The sequence below is a fragment of the Apis florea genome, unplaced genomic scaffold (genome assembly GCF_048593485.1).
Source record: "Apis florea isolate Af1SG1 unplaced genomic scaffold, ASM4859348v1 contig_1615_pilon, whole genome shotgun sequence".
Taxonomy (NCBI): domain Eukaryota; kingdom Metazoa; phylum Arthropoda; class Insecta; order Hymenoptera; family Apidae; genus Apis; species Apis florea.
In genome coordinates this window covers 2,615,459-2,629,909 of record NW_028256416.1, presented here as the reverse complement: position 1 = coordinate 2,629,909, position 14,451 = coordinate 2,615,459, and the positions used below count along the sequence as shown (strand labels likewise).

The 14,451-nt window shown below is 43.5% G+C and overlaps 2 protein-coding genes across 2 annotated transcripts; both read right to left on the bottom strand.

The window, feature by feature from the left end:
- Positions 1–4,085: 4,085 nt before the first annotated feature.
- Positions 4,086–7,679, bottom strand: LOC100872398 (uncharacterized). Its single transcript, XM_086905315.1, has 7 exons — positions 7,211–7,679; positions 6,473–6,576; positions 6,198–6,354; positions 5,680–5,802; positions 5,061–5,191; positions 4,671–4,947; positions 4,086–4,605 (listed from the first exon to the last, which is right to left on the bottom strand). Exons 1-7 carry the CDS (start codon positions 7,348–7,350, stop codon positions 4,275–4,277), a joined length of 1,263 nt encoding a protein of 420 aa, XP_086761441.1. The 5' UTR covers positions 7,351–7,679; the 3' UTR covers positions 4,086–4,274.
- A 530-nt stretch (positions 7,680–8,209) lies between these two features.
- Positions 8,210–13,981, bottom strand: LOC105736914 (uncharacterized). Its single transcript, XM_012493651.3, has 3 exons — positions 13,581–13,981; positions 10,752–10,829; positions 8,210–9,774 (listed from the first exon to the last, which is right to left on the bottom strand). The coding sequence occupies exons 1-3, from the start codon at positions 13,755–13,757 to the stop codon at positions 8,860–8,862; spliced, it is 1,170 nt and encodes a 389-aa protein (XP_012349105.2). The 5' UTR covers positions 13,758–13,981; the 3' UTR covers positions 8,210–8,859.
- Between the last annotated feature and the right edge of the window lie 470 nt (positions 13,982–14,451).

Genomic DNA, 14,451 nt, shown 5'->3' with positions numbered 1-14,451 from the left:
TTTTCTCAGGTGTTTTGTTGAACTTGTTGCTTGTTCCAGCCAGGAACCGGGGCCGGTCAAAAGTTTCGATTCGCACGATAGGGATTATCAAGGATTTTATTAACGTTGTTCCTCTCGCTCTTCTGCGAGACGTACGTGTAACGCGTTCATCGATACGATTCGAAATCTGGGTCGGCTCGATTTGAAAGTAGCATTTTATTTCTTTGTGTTATTTATATACGTACCTCGCATCTCGTGCGTTCAATATTGATCAATATTAATGCGAGAATTATTCCGACCGAATGTAATGAACGCGCATTTCGTAAATCGATAATCAAGAAGGCTTCCGATTCAGTTACGTTTCATTCTCGTTGAAAACAGATAACGGCGCGCGAGAATAATCAGTTTGACGAGCAAATTGATATACGGATTAAAAGATACAGGGTATAAAGTTACAAAGTGTCGTGGCAATCGGTAAGATTTTCCTCGCATCCATGTCGTAACAACATTCCTTCGCGTCTGATTCGAGTTCAATTACTGTTTTGTACTATCTTAAGAAAGAGATAATTCTTAAATCGCGAATACCTTTTCGTTTTATATATACAATAATTGCAATCAACATCATATGCCAAGCAATTTATTCCTCGTTCATTGCTCTCCCCCTCTTTCTTCATTTCACTCGCTCCTCGTTTGATCGTTTTACCTTTCTCTCTCTCTCTCTCTCTCTCTCTCGATTGAAGTAATTAAAAAATTCTTCGACACTCCATAAATTCCAGAATATTTTTCCTGCGACGTTCCCGTGGGAGGTCTAGGACGCGATGAAATTCTCGAAGAGCAAAGGGCATGGGGGGAGGGCCGAAAGGGGTTGAAAGCTTGATTGCAGGATCAATCGAGCGCCACTTAAAATTTCGGATAGTTTTACGGGCGACCGTCCTTCGTTAACGTTCGACTAATTTTATGACTGACTCAGCATCGTTCGATTCCAGCTACGATCCTTCTTTGATCGTGGCTAATGAAGCACGTCCACGGATCGGCCTGTCTTTTAGCATGCTCTGATAATCGTCCTTCTCGGAACGTCGGCCTGCGTCGTCATCGCTCCACGATTTACGCCTTTTCTGAAACTGCTCCTATCATTCCATTAAACGAGCGGAACTCGCCTATTCTTTCTTTCTTTTTTTTTTCTTTCTCAAAATGTTTGACTTCCAAATGAAGAAAGCAAGCATTATGCAACGAGTGCACGGATTGAAATTCGTCGATTAACACGAGTCTACTGAAATACTATTTGTTGAAAATTTTTAAAAAAGTATCGAGAGTAGAGTTGGAACGGTAGCGAAGGGTGCAGTGATCCTCTGTCTGCTGTGTACGACTCGTAGGAGACCGTGCGTCGGATTTGAGGATCGCTGTGCTCTCTAACGATTCAGTTCACATTCGTGCATCAGGAATATTTGCATCGACGTCTAATTCTATGATAACGTCTTAGAAGCGTCGACTTTTTTCTCCTTCTTAAATTTCTGAATGTAATACCGTGCGAGCAAAGTAAAAATTTAATCATAACGGTAATAAGTGTCGAGTTGAGATGAATTGAAATATATTTGAAACAGAGACCAATCAATTCGATGTGCTCTTGTATCGAGTTTGCAAGACCTCTGATTCAATCGAATCTCCTAATTCATCGAGACGAAGGTTGATTAACGATTCTTCCTATTTGAATTATCACCTAAAATAGTATAATAATGATCGCTACCAAGGTTTTTAAACAAACGAACTCATTAGTTCACTGAATCGTGAACTGGAACTTAAATCGCGTATTTGCGTAACGATAATGCTCTCGAAACGAGGCTAATAGTAATGATGAGCAAACGTCGGCGGATAAAAAAAAAAATGTCACAATGAGTAATTACGTTCTCTCCACTCCGCTTAATTGCATCTTTAATTGCATTTTTCGTACTTTCCTATTTTATTCGTTTCGAACTCTCTTGGAAACTCGTAAATATCGTGGAATGCGAAATTCGAGTTATTCGATATGACGACGTATGAATATTTAAGTTAAAATAAAAAGTTAAATTATTTCGCTGTCATTCGTGAAATCTGGGTCAGGCAGGCTTGATAAGAATACGTTTTAGAATATGATAATTTGCGAGTGGTGATCGCTCGTATGTGAAAATAAATAAATAAATAAAACGAAATAACGATGATCGGTTAAAAACGAAGAGGAAAAAAATTAATCGCTCGCCGAGTTTTCCTCGTCTCTACTTTCGTTTATTTATTCGATGATTAATTATTATCGAATCTTGCAATTTGCATCACTTAAAGTTAAAAAGAAAGGAATCGATCAATTCGGGATGAACGTGACCAGGAATAATTATGGAATAAATCTTACGAGGTCAAGCACGAGTTTGAGAAGAGAAAGGGCCTGAAACAGAAGTAGATGAAAGATCGATGTTTCTCGAAGGAGGAAGTAATGGAGCGACACGTAGATCGATAGTGTGCCCCGGCGAGAAAACCGGTCGAGAGAACGTAGCTTCATAATCTATACGCAAAATCGTGCGTGGCATATAAATAAGTCGAAAAGAGGTCGTAATCCAAATTGTGATGCCATCATTTTTTTAACGTCAATTTAACGTGTATTATTATATTTAAATTATATAGAAAACGAATCTTCTAATTTCAATTTTATCATTACACGAATTGAAAATATTGCAATCGTAATTACGCATTGAATTGGATTTTGTGAAAATGAAAATTTTCCAAGAAATATTCTCCTATTACTTATTTAAGATCGATTATCAGTTTCAAAAAAATTGATTGAGATTAAAATCGTCGAAAGGAATCGTAATCGAAAATATAATTTTAAAAATCGATATTATAAATCAGGATCTGATAGACCTAGATCAGCTATGCAGTCGAGCAAAACATAAACCAATGTTATTCCATAATTTACGTAAGCCAACTGTAATACGCAAATAGCGGTTTAGATACATTAATTGACGATTGCAATGTTTGAACTAAATGCATCAGCAATATATTTTATCGAGTTTTTAATTCGATTAAAAAATCAATCTTGATAATCCAAGATAACTTTACTAATACCTTTATCGCTCGTTTTATGATATTTCAAGCTCGTTCTAACCTTTTGCAACAAGATAATCGCACATCATTATCATTCATTAAAGCGATATTTCCTCGACATCTATCATCCCAATTATTTATTTTATACTTATTTCAAAATATTACGTTACCAGAGAGAAATAAACGAAATAAAAAATATTGGATCCACTATCTTTTATCAAACTATTCCTGACGGGTTACCTGCCATCGATAGCTTCGTCGAAAATCTGAAATCTGACTGAAATCTCGTTCGTTCTATAATGCCGTTTCAAATTCCCATCCTATAACTTTATAACATGTAAGATACTTGTTCCAGCATGAAGAATTTCCCCTGGACTCTGGAGTGACGCACGTTCCCGGGGGTAAAAATGCGACGCATTACGTAAGGAACACGCGACTTGGACGGTCGATTACGTGGGCAGTCGATCCGGGCTCGTGTGTATCGATGAAAAACGACACGCGCGAACACTATGTATGCATCGCGATACATCGAATGCATGCTCCATCAAGCGTAACGTTCCACGAGAATGTTTATACGCGAGGGAAGTATATGCGCGCCAGTTGTACTATTCCTTGGATACTTACATACCATTTACCTTGCGATCGTATATTAGGGGCAATAATTTGCTTCGATAGAGATAGCCGCTTTCTCGGAGGAAATCCTGCTTGAGACTTTTGATCCTTCGAGGTTGGTTCGAAGAAAGAAGGAAAAAAGATTTTTTGTCTTCAAAACTCGATTAAAAAACTTGGATCTATTCTATTCTTGATTATCGATTTAGGATCAGTAGCGTAGAAACTTCATTTTTCCAATTGCAACGTTATGCCATAAGTGAAAAACTGGTCTTCTGGTTGTTCAATTCACGTAAACGTGGGTGAACATGTTTAATTTATCGTTGCCTATCTTTGGAACGTTTTAAAGTATTCCTTGCGTTTTTTTTTTTTTGCATTTATTCCTTAAACTCTTGGATGAAAATCGGAAAGCGAGAAAATTCGCCTCGTTCGTTTATATAGCTTCGTTTATTTTGCAATACCAAAAGTTGAAAATATCCTTTTTTCACGCGCGTGATAAAAAAAAAGATCCTTATCGATTACATAAATTATTAGCAACGACGATAATAAATAAATAAATTACAATAAAATAAATAACAATCGAAGCGTATATAGGGGCTTCGAGGTTAAACGTTTAATTACGTCTCGTTTTCATCGTCTCTCTCGGTGATCGGCAGCTCCGTGGGTGGCTCGGTTGGCCATTTCCCTACAGTTGCGGCAGGGTCGATAGTGGACGGTGGTGGATCCGTGATAACAATCGGCCCGAGAGGTTCGACCGTGTGCTCCTCGTTCTTCACCTTATTTTTATCCTTCTCGTCCAAACTTTGAGGCCTCTCGTTCGCTTCTGGCTGCATCGACATCATTTCAGGCCTCGGCTCCGAATCCGGCATCGGCGGCGTCAACTCGGTCGACGGTACCATCGTTTTAATCTGACACTGACGACCCATATAGCCAAGAGGGCACACGCATCTGGGAGGAAAATTTATTACCACGTTTACCAGCGCTTGCCACGATATCGGTGTCAAAGGGTTTACCTGTAATTCCCGTCCTCCTTGGTCATGCTGATACAAGTCGCGTTATTGCGACAGATTGTCGGATGCTCGTCGCAGTAAGTCAGCTTCTCGTTGCATAGATCACCCGCCCATCCGGCCTCGCATCGGCACTCCCACGGCCGTTTACAGGAACCGTGAACACAGCCGGGATAAGGGACGCATTCGGTGCAGTTCGGGCCTGTCCAGCCCACGCGACACCTACACGTCCCCGGACGACGGCAACCACCGTACTCTCGGCTGCATCCTTGCGAGCAAATCGCTGCGCGGATGAGGGAACGTTCGAGATAAACGAAAGCTTAGATGAGAGTTATGCGCGCGTGGAGGAAGATACGCGCGGAGGGAGCTTAGATTAGAGGAAAGAGGATAACCTACGCGTTTGACAGAGAAGCCCGGTCCAGCCAGGTTCGCAGCGACACTCGAGCGGGCCCTGACACGTCCCGTGCACGCAACCTGGCAGAACGGCGCATTGTTTGCACTTTGGCCCTTGCCAACCCAACCGACATCTGGAAGAAAATTTCTTTAGCATCTTATTTAATTATCCTGTGGATCTCGTGAAATTTAACCCTTTGAGAGTGATTTATCCTAGATTTCGTCGATCTTAGATTGATAATAAGGGCGCAGTGTTGATTTGGATGGATAGATTCCTCGGCTCTTTATTTCTTTATCTTAGGAAATCGTATAAAATCATTTTGCGTTACCATTTTACGTTGCTGATTGTTGAGACAATCGCAAAGGATTAAATTTCTTTTTAATTAAACGCAAATTACCCATCTTGTTGAATAATAAATCGAATAAGAATTTGTTAAATTTAAACTGTGAACGCTTTATCAAAGGAGGAATCACGATCAATATTCTTATACAGCTCTTCTCCAAGCTTTTAAATTATCAGCTACGAACGTTAATGGGTCGATTCGAACGGACGATTCCATACCCCTCGATCCATCGGCTACCGGCACTGATAACCGCTCATTACTCGGCTATTACGCCTTACCTGCATTCCCCGGGCTTCTCACAGTACCCTTGGCTGGACAGACAATCGGAGGCGCAGATCGGTTCCGAGCAGAACATGCCTTTCCATCCTGGATCGCACGAGCACTCGAAACTCACGTTGCAGCTAAAAGTGAGAATTCAATCGTTTCGTTCGATCTTTTTCACCGATCGTGAAATATCTCGTGGGAATAAAGGGTCGTTAAATGCGTTCAAAGTGCATGTTATTAAAGTTTCAACTAAGTGAGGCGAAAATCGATACGGTTGTTCGATCGATTTTTATTCGTTGAAATGGATACAATGGTTACTGGCAACCGCATCGCTTCTAGAATATTATATTACTCGAGAAATTGAAACCTGAATCGGAAGATGATCGCTATTCACTTCACGCAATCTTATTAGGTTAACGGGTAACTTGTCATCCGACTTATAGCTTGCATCTGTCCTCGATCATTTCGATCCAACGAACCGTGTAAAAAAAAAAAAAAAAAAAAAAAAAAAAAGGTAAGAAAGGATTTTTACCTGCCATGTTGACATCCTGGCAGAGCTACACACTTGTCGCAAAGCTCACCGTAGAAACCCAATTTGCAGCGACATTCGCCTGGTCGACGGCAGTAACCCTGAAGAGGGTCGCATCCTTTTCGACAGATTGGTACGTCACACAAATCGCCAGTCCATCCTGGGAAAGAAAAAATTATAGGAAGAAGAATAATATCTATCTTCGTTTTATGTCGCGTATCGATTTCATCGATCTTTCTCTCTCCTTATATATTTCTTTCCTTTTTTTTTTTTTTTACCTGATAAACATTGTACCTCTCCTGCCTCGTCGCAGACGTAGTGCGAGTTTGGATGCTGAGAGGCTGGTATCTCACAGGCTTGCTTCTTCCATTTGGGAACGTATCTGAATCGAGCGTTGTTTTATATTAAAATAATCGGCTAAAATTTCTGATAAAAATTACACGTATCGATTACGTGCAATTTATTTTAAACGGTCGAGAAACAGGGTACACATTATTGCGTTAGCGGTTGGGCAATTTAATAGACGTGCGGTTTCAATTAGTATGGAGGTACTTAAAATATGTAGAACAGTGGAACGGGCGATAAGAAAGGGAAACAGGGTAAGATAAGATCGGTAACTATCCACCAATTATACGCAAAACAATACCCACATGATACGAAAGCAACGCACTCTGATCCCCGATAACCACCTTATTATTTTCTATAATCAACTTTTCGCATTCTCATAATAACAAACCTCCCCCCCCCCCCCCTCCTCTCCCGTTCAACGTATAATTAACACAATTATTGTATACAAATAAAATCGGATAATTAACGCGTTCTAAACTATTCAAAATTCATATAGCGTTAATGCGAGATTAATATCGGACAGATCTCGACGAATTTTGAAACGAGCGTTCCCTCGAAAGCGGATGGAAGATAAAAATCGAATTACCGGAATCGAAGTATCGCGCGGTATATAATTAAAACGATAAATATAGAAAAACGGAGCGAAGATCGAGTGGATTATACAATACCTGGGTCCAGCGGCGAGCGTAGGAAAAGGCAGCACACCTATGCCGAGTATCGCGGTAACGCTTGCTGTATGTCCATTGTTCAGAACACCCAGTTCACCGGGACCGATCAAGAGGCTGAGGCAGGCGAGCAGCAGTATCATCTTTGCTTGACTTCCAAGTCAAGACTGAGGGCGACCGTGTCCAAGGCTTCGGCTTGGATAACGGGACCTTGTTCGAGGTCACGGCACACTTTTTCACCGTACCACCATCGCGTCCTCGTCCACCTCTGTGTGCGTGTATCGAGCGCACACGGTAGCTACTCTGCCCGCTCACACCAAGGGAGACCAAGACAGACCTCTCTCCCCGATTGCGTTTGACTTTTTTTCCTCGGCTCACGACGAGTTTATTATTATTCGCCCGGGAAAGTTCAATGCACCTCGATGCCTCGGGAGGAGGCATTCCCCTCTCGCCAGAGTTCATCAGTGGAAAGGAAATGGGCGTCCCTGCAACTTTCTCGGGAGTTTACTTCTGGATGGAATTCGGGCGAACTCCCCGCGGGCCGTTCGTTTCTTCGCGAATAACAGTAGTTCTCCGATTTCTTTCGGGAACCAGTAATTGGAACGATCGTCGTTTCTTTATTAGACAGGTCCTGGCCAATGTCCTGTGTCTTGGGTAACGGGAATTTTTCTTTCTTTTTTTTTTTACCCGTGTCGAAAAAGAAATCCTCTCTCGCGTGTCCAAGGAATAAAAACGTGTGTTCGATTCTCGTTGTAATCTAAATCCATTCGATACGGGTTCCCTTCTAAATTCAATGAGCAGGTCACTTGGAACCCTCGTTTTTTTTTTTTTATTATTTTAATCCTGGGATAAGGAGGCGAAGCTGGGATTTCGGGGTTTTATTCGTCGGTGTTATTAAAACTAAGGCGCTTATCCTCGAGCGATTTTACAGAAAGATAATATAGTATATATTTCAGGATTTGTTGTTGTTAGGGATTTTCGTTCAACGTACAACGAGCAGGATTATTGGTAGAAGTAAGTTTTATTTATAGTTTAAGAACTATGTACAAGTTTGTCGAGCTACTATTTACAAATAAATACAACGTGCTGCGCGCCTCGCACCGGGGCGCTTATTCTTCGTTCTTCATTTTCAGTTTGATAGGAACTCTTTTACAGTCTGTTCGTTTCGTGTTGAGCAAGGAGCAAGTTATTTAACAATATCCTATTACATATACAAAAATAGCTAGGTATCTTTTGTACATTTTTCCACAGAGTAGAAATTTACAGAAATATTTGTCGTGATTAACACTCTTTCAAAGAAACTTGTTATATTTTACACGATAGGTAGTGACTTTAAATTTACTCCAATTTACTCCGATATATCCTATACCTACGCAAATCTACGGAATTTACATCGATTAATAAAATCGCACACGTCGTTCGTGACGATCCTCGATCCTCGTCACGAACGAATTCAGAAATTTTTACATCGTTTCTTCCCTATCTCGTTCCCTCTCCGGATTCACCAGAAATATCATCCGTCAGAGCATACGCGTATCCCTGAGTTGTCTCGCGATGTTCGTCACCGTTGTCGACGTTTCATCGAACTCGTCCACAATAGCAAAAAAAAAAGAAAAAAAAAAAAAAAAAAAGGAAAACAAAAGCATTGGTCTTCAAACGTGTTCGGCCATAATCTTCTCCTTTCTGTATATCTTGGTGAGCACGAAACCGGCGATGAAGAGGACGGCGCAACCGAAAGCCGCGTATATGTCCCACGAATACAATACCTGGACGGGTGTCTTTATCCTCTTAACCTGGACGAAATTAGGCGTAGTGTCCACTTCGATGGGGAAGCTGCCTGGGCCGTCGTTCGAGGCGATCCTCACGAGATATTTCGTGCCGGGGAGGAGGGAAATCTGGGCGCAATTCGAGTCGGTCACTTGATTTCCCATAAGGCCGCCCGTCTCGGGCTCCCACGAAACCACGTACGATTCCTTGCCCTCCGCGCGATCCTTCGAATCGATCCTGTCGTTGTAAGCGTTGCCGGTAGATGGAGCGTTGTCGGCCTCGAGATCGTCCTCCGTTGTTTTATCGTCCTTCCTCCTGAAGAAGAATCTTCGAAATATGTCGTCCGAGATTTGCGAGTCCTCCTGGCTCCTCCACTCGGCCAGAACTTTCTCCCCGTACTTTTCCAGGAAGAACTGTCTCACTCGGTTGTTGAATCTGATCTGTTGCTGAGATCTCTGTTTCTGAAGCTGGGTCTGCACGTCCTTCCAGGAGATGGTCGCCTCGTACAAGGGGCCCTCCTTCAACGACTCCAATTTCGGGACCCATTCTTGCCAACTGTAATGCTTCATCCCGTTCTCCATCGCGACTATGATCCACGTGTCGGGTCTCAGGCTCGGTGTACGCTCACCCGGATAGTAGCCGGCCACTCTCCACTGCTTGTACAGCTTGCGCATCACCACGGCCACGTCGAATTTGTCGAGATCGAGGGGCGCCTTCTTAGGAGCTGGTAACATGGACGGTAGATACTTCTCCTCTATTCTGGTTTTTCGATAGGTGCAGGCCGTCTGACAGGCTGGGCACTGGAAGAAGATACGTTTGCATTATGTCTCTCTTTTGTTTTCTTTTTTTACGGAAGAACAGGTAGTGTTGTCAAGATCTTGGAGATTATTTTTTTCGACGATGAAAAGGAACGAAGAACAACGATTCTTCTGCGAGTTCGATTCGATTCATTTTAAAGAATCACAAAGAATTTCGCGTAAAAAAAAAAGATAAGCTTCTTTTATCTTGCGAAAATGCTCAAACTCTATATATGTATATATCGTTCTCTTTCGACCTTCGATTTAAACAGAACCAGTCGTAACCTGGTAGTTGGCCAAATATTTGAAAAAGATTCGTATCTGGGCGAAGTTCGATACACCCGAGAGAGTTTAAATTCGTTGGACGCGCGACAAAGCGACTCGACCTTCCGTGAAAATCGACAGGTAGCCGTTTCTAAGCATTTTTCCCAGACCGTACGATCCTCGCCTCGAAATTCCCTTTATCGAACGTTCCCTTTCCTATCCGTCTACTCCCGACGCCGTTCACCCTACATTTCTCGCTTTCTTCTCTCCGCCTTTGAAATTTTCAAAGTTAAACCCTCCTCCCCTCAGGCGTTCCCTCCGCTTGATCGACCCGAATTTTCCGCCGCTTTGACACGGTCCAGATTTTTCGAACGCGACTCGAACGTGAAACACTCGGATATCGATCGACGAAATTGCGATACGAGTGTTTCTTTGCGAGTTCTAGAGAAACTAGAATTAAACGAACATTTCCTCTTCCTTTCACGCGAGATTTCTTCGTTCGTCTCTTTTCTTAGCCCTTTCCAATTCGAGTTGCTTTGACGGTGTTTATTTGAAAAATAAAATATCGATGCTACGTTTCCAGAGAAAGATACTCGATAACTTCGATCAGCTCGTACGATACGTGGCATCTTATGCAGAGCGATTACAGCCAAGGGGAGCGAAAATTCTCCTCGCGACTAATCCAAAAGGTTGGTTCACCGCGTAAATTTACTTACATGTAGATACTGGTCGCCCTCGCAAATGGTTCTTGTCTTCTCCCACCGGTTCTCGAGGGCCTCGCAGTACTGCCAACACTGTAACATAGGAGAGAGAGAGATGTATATATATATATAGAGAGAGGGAGAGAGAATGAAAATAAGAGAGAGAGAGAAAAAAAAGAACGGCGTATACACGTGAAAGAAGCGGGAGAGCGGTGGGCGGAGGGGAGTTTGAGCGTTGAACAAAAAGCTGTTGCACGCACGGGACGCACGGGTAAAAAGGAACGATGGTACGTAGCGAGGGGGAGGGTGGGGCGACGAAGAAACGCGGAGAAGGAAAGGGGAAAATAAGAAGCATCGGGCGGACCGAGCGTTGAATCGAGCGATTTAAGCGGCCATGGAGAGGACCAAGGAGGAGAGGAAGAAGGTGCAGCCGGGAAGGAAGAGAAGAAAAAGGGAGGGAGGGAGGGAGAGAGAGAAAGAGAAGGAGAGGGGGGCCGAATTAGCTCCAACCTGTTTCAGGCATAACAGGCACCGTCGTTGTTGTCTTCATATTTATTAGGATACCGTCTCTCGTGGAGCCCTGTTTCCAGGTTTTTTTTTTCTTCTTCTCTTAAAAGAGAAGAGAGAAAGAGAAGGAGGGGGAGAGAGAGAGAGAGAGAGAGAGAGACTTCTTTGCTTCGCCCTCCCTACACTCGATTATCCTACATCACGATGCGTTCTTTCTAAGCCTGGCTGCTTCGTAGAAACGCTGTAGGTCTCCTTTCTTCGTTCCAAAGACGTCTCCAAAAAAGCAACATCAGCATCCGCGATAATTCGACCTCGAAATAGTCTTTTTTCCCCGTTTGATGGTTTCTAATTGATTCGTATGAGATAGCGTAAAGGGACGAATGGAATTAGGATGGAAAAAAAAAAATGGTAAAAAGAACGAAACTACCCCCGCAATGCTCGTATCATCAAATACGAGTAAAGATGGTGGATAGCGGCTGCTATCTCGCAAATGAAAACGCGGAATGAATGCGAACCGATGAAAGATGAAACGGGGCTGGAGTACGTAGATCCTTTTCATCCCGTTTGTATCACTTTGCGACTCGGTCATTGATTTCCCGGAACGAGGGGAGCCTGGCTTTTACGACCCTCGCCCGATCGTAATTCGATAACGGAACGATCATCGTTGCATTCGATGAAATTTGATGGGCCGATCGACGTTGTATCTTCGACTCATTCCCATACTTATTTTTTGTATTTTCCTTCTTTTTCTTTTCACAGAATACGTTTTTTCTTTTATGGAAAAAAGATGCAACAAATTTACGCGTCGATTTCATCGATCCATCCAACCTTTCTAAGTTTTCGAAACTATCGACGTTTCGAAAAAAAAAAAAAAAAAAAGAAATTATCCACTCTCTTGTCGTTCGATCATTTTCAAGTGAAAAATTTTACTTCGCATTTGCACGGAAAAAAGAAAAGAGAGAAAAATATATCGACGTCAGCGCGCCTTCGCTTTGAACGAAAGCGGCAGGGCAGGCAAGGGCTTGCGGGGGTATCGCGAACATCAAAGACCCCCAGGACGCCGCAAAATTTCGGGATGAACCTGTCGGCAATTTAAAACTCTCTGTCCCCTCGTTTCCAATCCGTCGATCATCCCCTTCACGCTCGATTGTCCCTCCCCGTAAAACAATTACCGTCCACGAAAAGGGCGGGTTCAAAGCGTGCGACGACATTCCCTATGCAGGACTGGTCGTCATTATCCAGGCGTAATTCTCTCACGAGGGGTGAGAGGTTGTTCGCGCGCGCGACCTTCATTAAGCCACCTCCGCTCGTCCGCTTGCTCCTCCTCCTCCTCCTCCTTCTCCTCCACCTCTCGAGGAGAATCGTTATTCTAATGCGGCCCGTGGAAACGATCCTCGAGAACTTCGTCGAGCATAAATTTGAATGGATCATCGCCGCCTCGGCCCCTCCATCCGAGTAGAAACCTTCTCGTCGATCCTCGATAAAGTTCCACGCGTGTATTCCTTCTCTTATTCACACGAGTGGACCCCTCCACGAGTGGGTGTGCGTGCGTGTGCACGAGAGAAAGAGAGAGAAAGAGAGAGGGGGGGCATCGATTTCTGTGAAATTAATGGACACCCCTAAATGAGCAACGCCCTGTGAACACACGCGCACGCTCGCCGCATTGTGCGTGAGTTAATCGTGATTCCCATCTGTCCATCTGCGACGTGTCTGCTCCACCCAACAGGGGTGGAGTAGGTGGGGAGGGGGTGCGGGGACCACCATGATTTCCCGACGACGACCCCATAAAACCGACGGAGAAGATTTATCGCCGTGCGGGGCCGATACACCGTACCCTATCCGATTTCCACGCGATCGAATCGTCGTCGCCTAATCGCGTTCCTGCTCTCGCCTCGTGATCTCATCTCGGTTATTCCGGGATACGTTTTCACCGTTGGAGATTGTTTATCGTTTGGAGAATACGAGGAAGAATGTTGATTCTGTAGGGAGAATCGTCGAGCACGACGTGACTCTCGAGCGATTCGGATTATGGGGAAAGAGGGTCACGTCGAAGGCGGTGGCGTCGTGAACGCACGCGGTTCTTATTCCCAAATTTCGTGACGTACCGCAGCCGGGTTCTATTTGAGAATGGAGGAGAATGGGACGGAGAAGAAAGAGAGAGACGTGGGCCACGCGGTGCATTGTACTCGCTATTGCTTTGAATTTTTCATGCGTTCTTTCGTTTTTTGGAAACGTTTTCAAGAATATATATTTTCTATTGTATTTTGTAAAACGGATCGTGATGTTTCAAAGCAACGCGACGACGAGACTCTTTTATTAAATTAGAATTTGACTCACCACGCTACAAGTAGTCTGTTGTTGTTGCTCGGAATACCAATCGCATGTTCCATCGGAAGTGTGCTTCCTCAAGCACTGCGATCTGCACTGAGCGATCCTCACGATCGGTCCTAGATCGAATCCAGTAACCAGGTGAGTGGTGCACCAGACGAAAAAAAGGAACCAGGAAATCTCCATATTCGAAATCACACTTTTTATCCCGCGCTGTATTACGTTCACTCACTGTGCCACTTTTTCTTTCGTTCACCTCTCTCAAAACGAACACTCGTTTTTATAAAATTGCGCAGATGGAACGATTCGATCCGCGTGTGAATCTAATAAACGAGAACGCAACGTGTCCACCGTTGAACAACCGAGCGGAGAGATAGGTTCTTATACCACCGAAATTTCGAGCCGACTGCGACCCTTCGGAGGTCGGTACCTTCCTTATGTAGCCACGCGCCCCACCATTGAATTTTAGCTCGCCCCTACCCCCGAAGGCAGCGTAGCATCCCTTGTAATTATCCGTGGGCTGGAACCGTCCCTCGGCATATGGTCGACCATACCGCGTCACCATCCTTCTGCCCGAATTATTTGGCCGGCAGAAAAGTAGGGCAAACTGTGTAAAGTGTCGCGATTCTTCCTTTCATCTCTCCTTCCTTCTTTTCTTTTCTTTTCTTTTTCTATCTGATTCGACAATTCTTCTTGTCCGTTAATACGTTTCAAGCTATCGATCGATTGATTTTAAAAGTACCTGCATACTATTATTATTAGTAATTGGAAAAATGGATAACGCTAGTGGATCTAGTGGCATTGTACGAAATTTGATAGAAGAATTTACAATTTTTTCTTCTTGATTAAATAAAGCGCGGTTCAAATTCGCTGTGCGCAC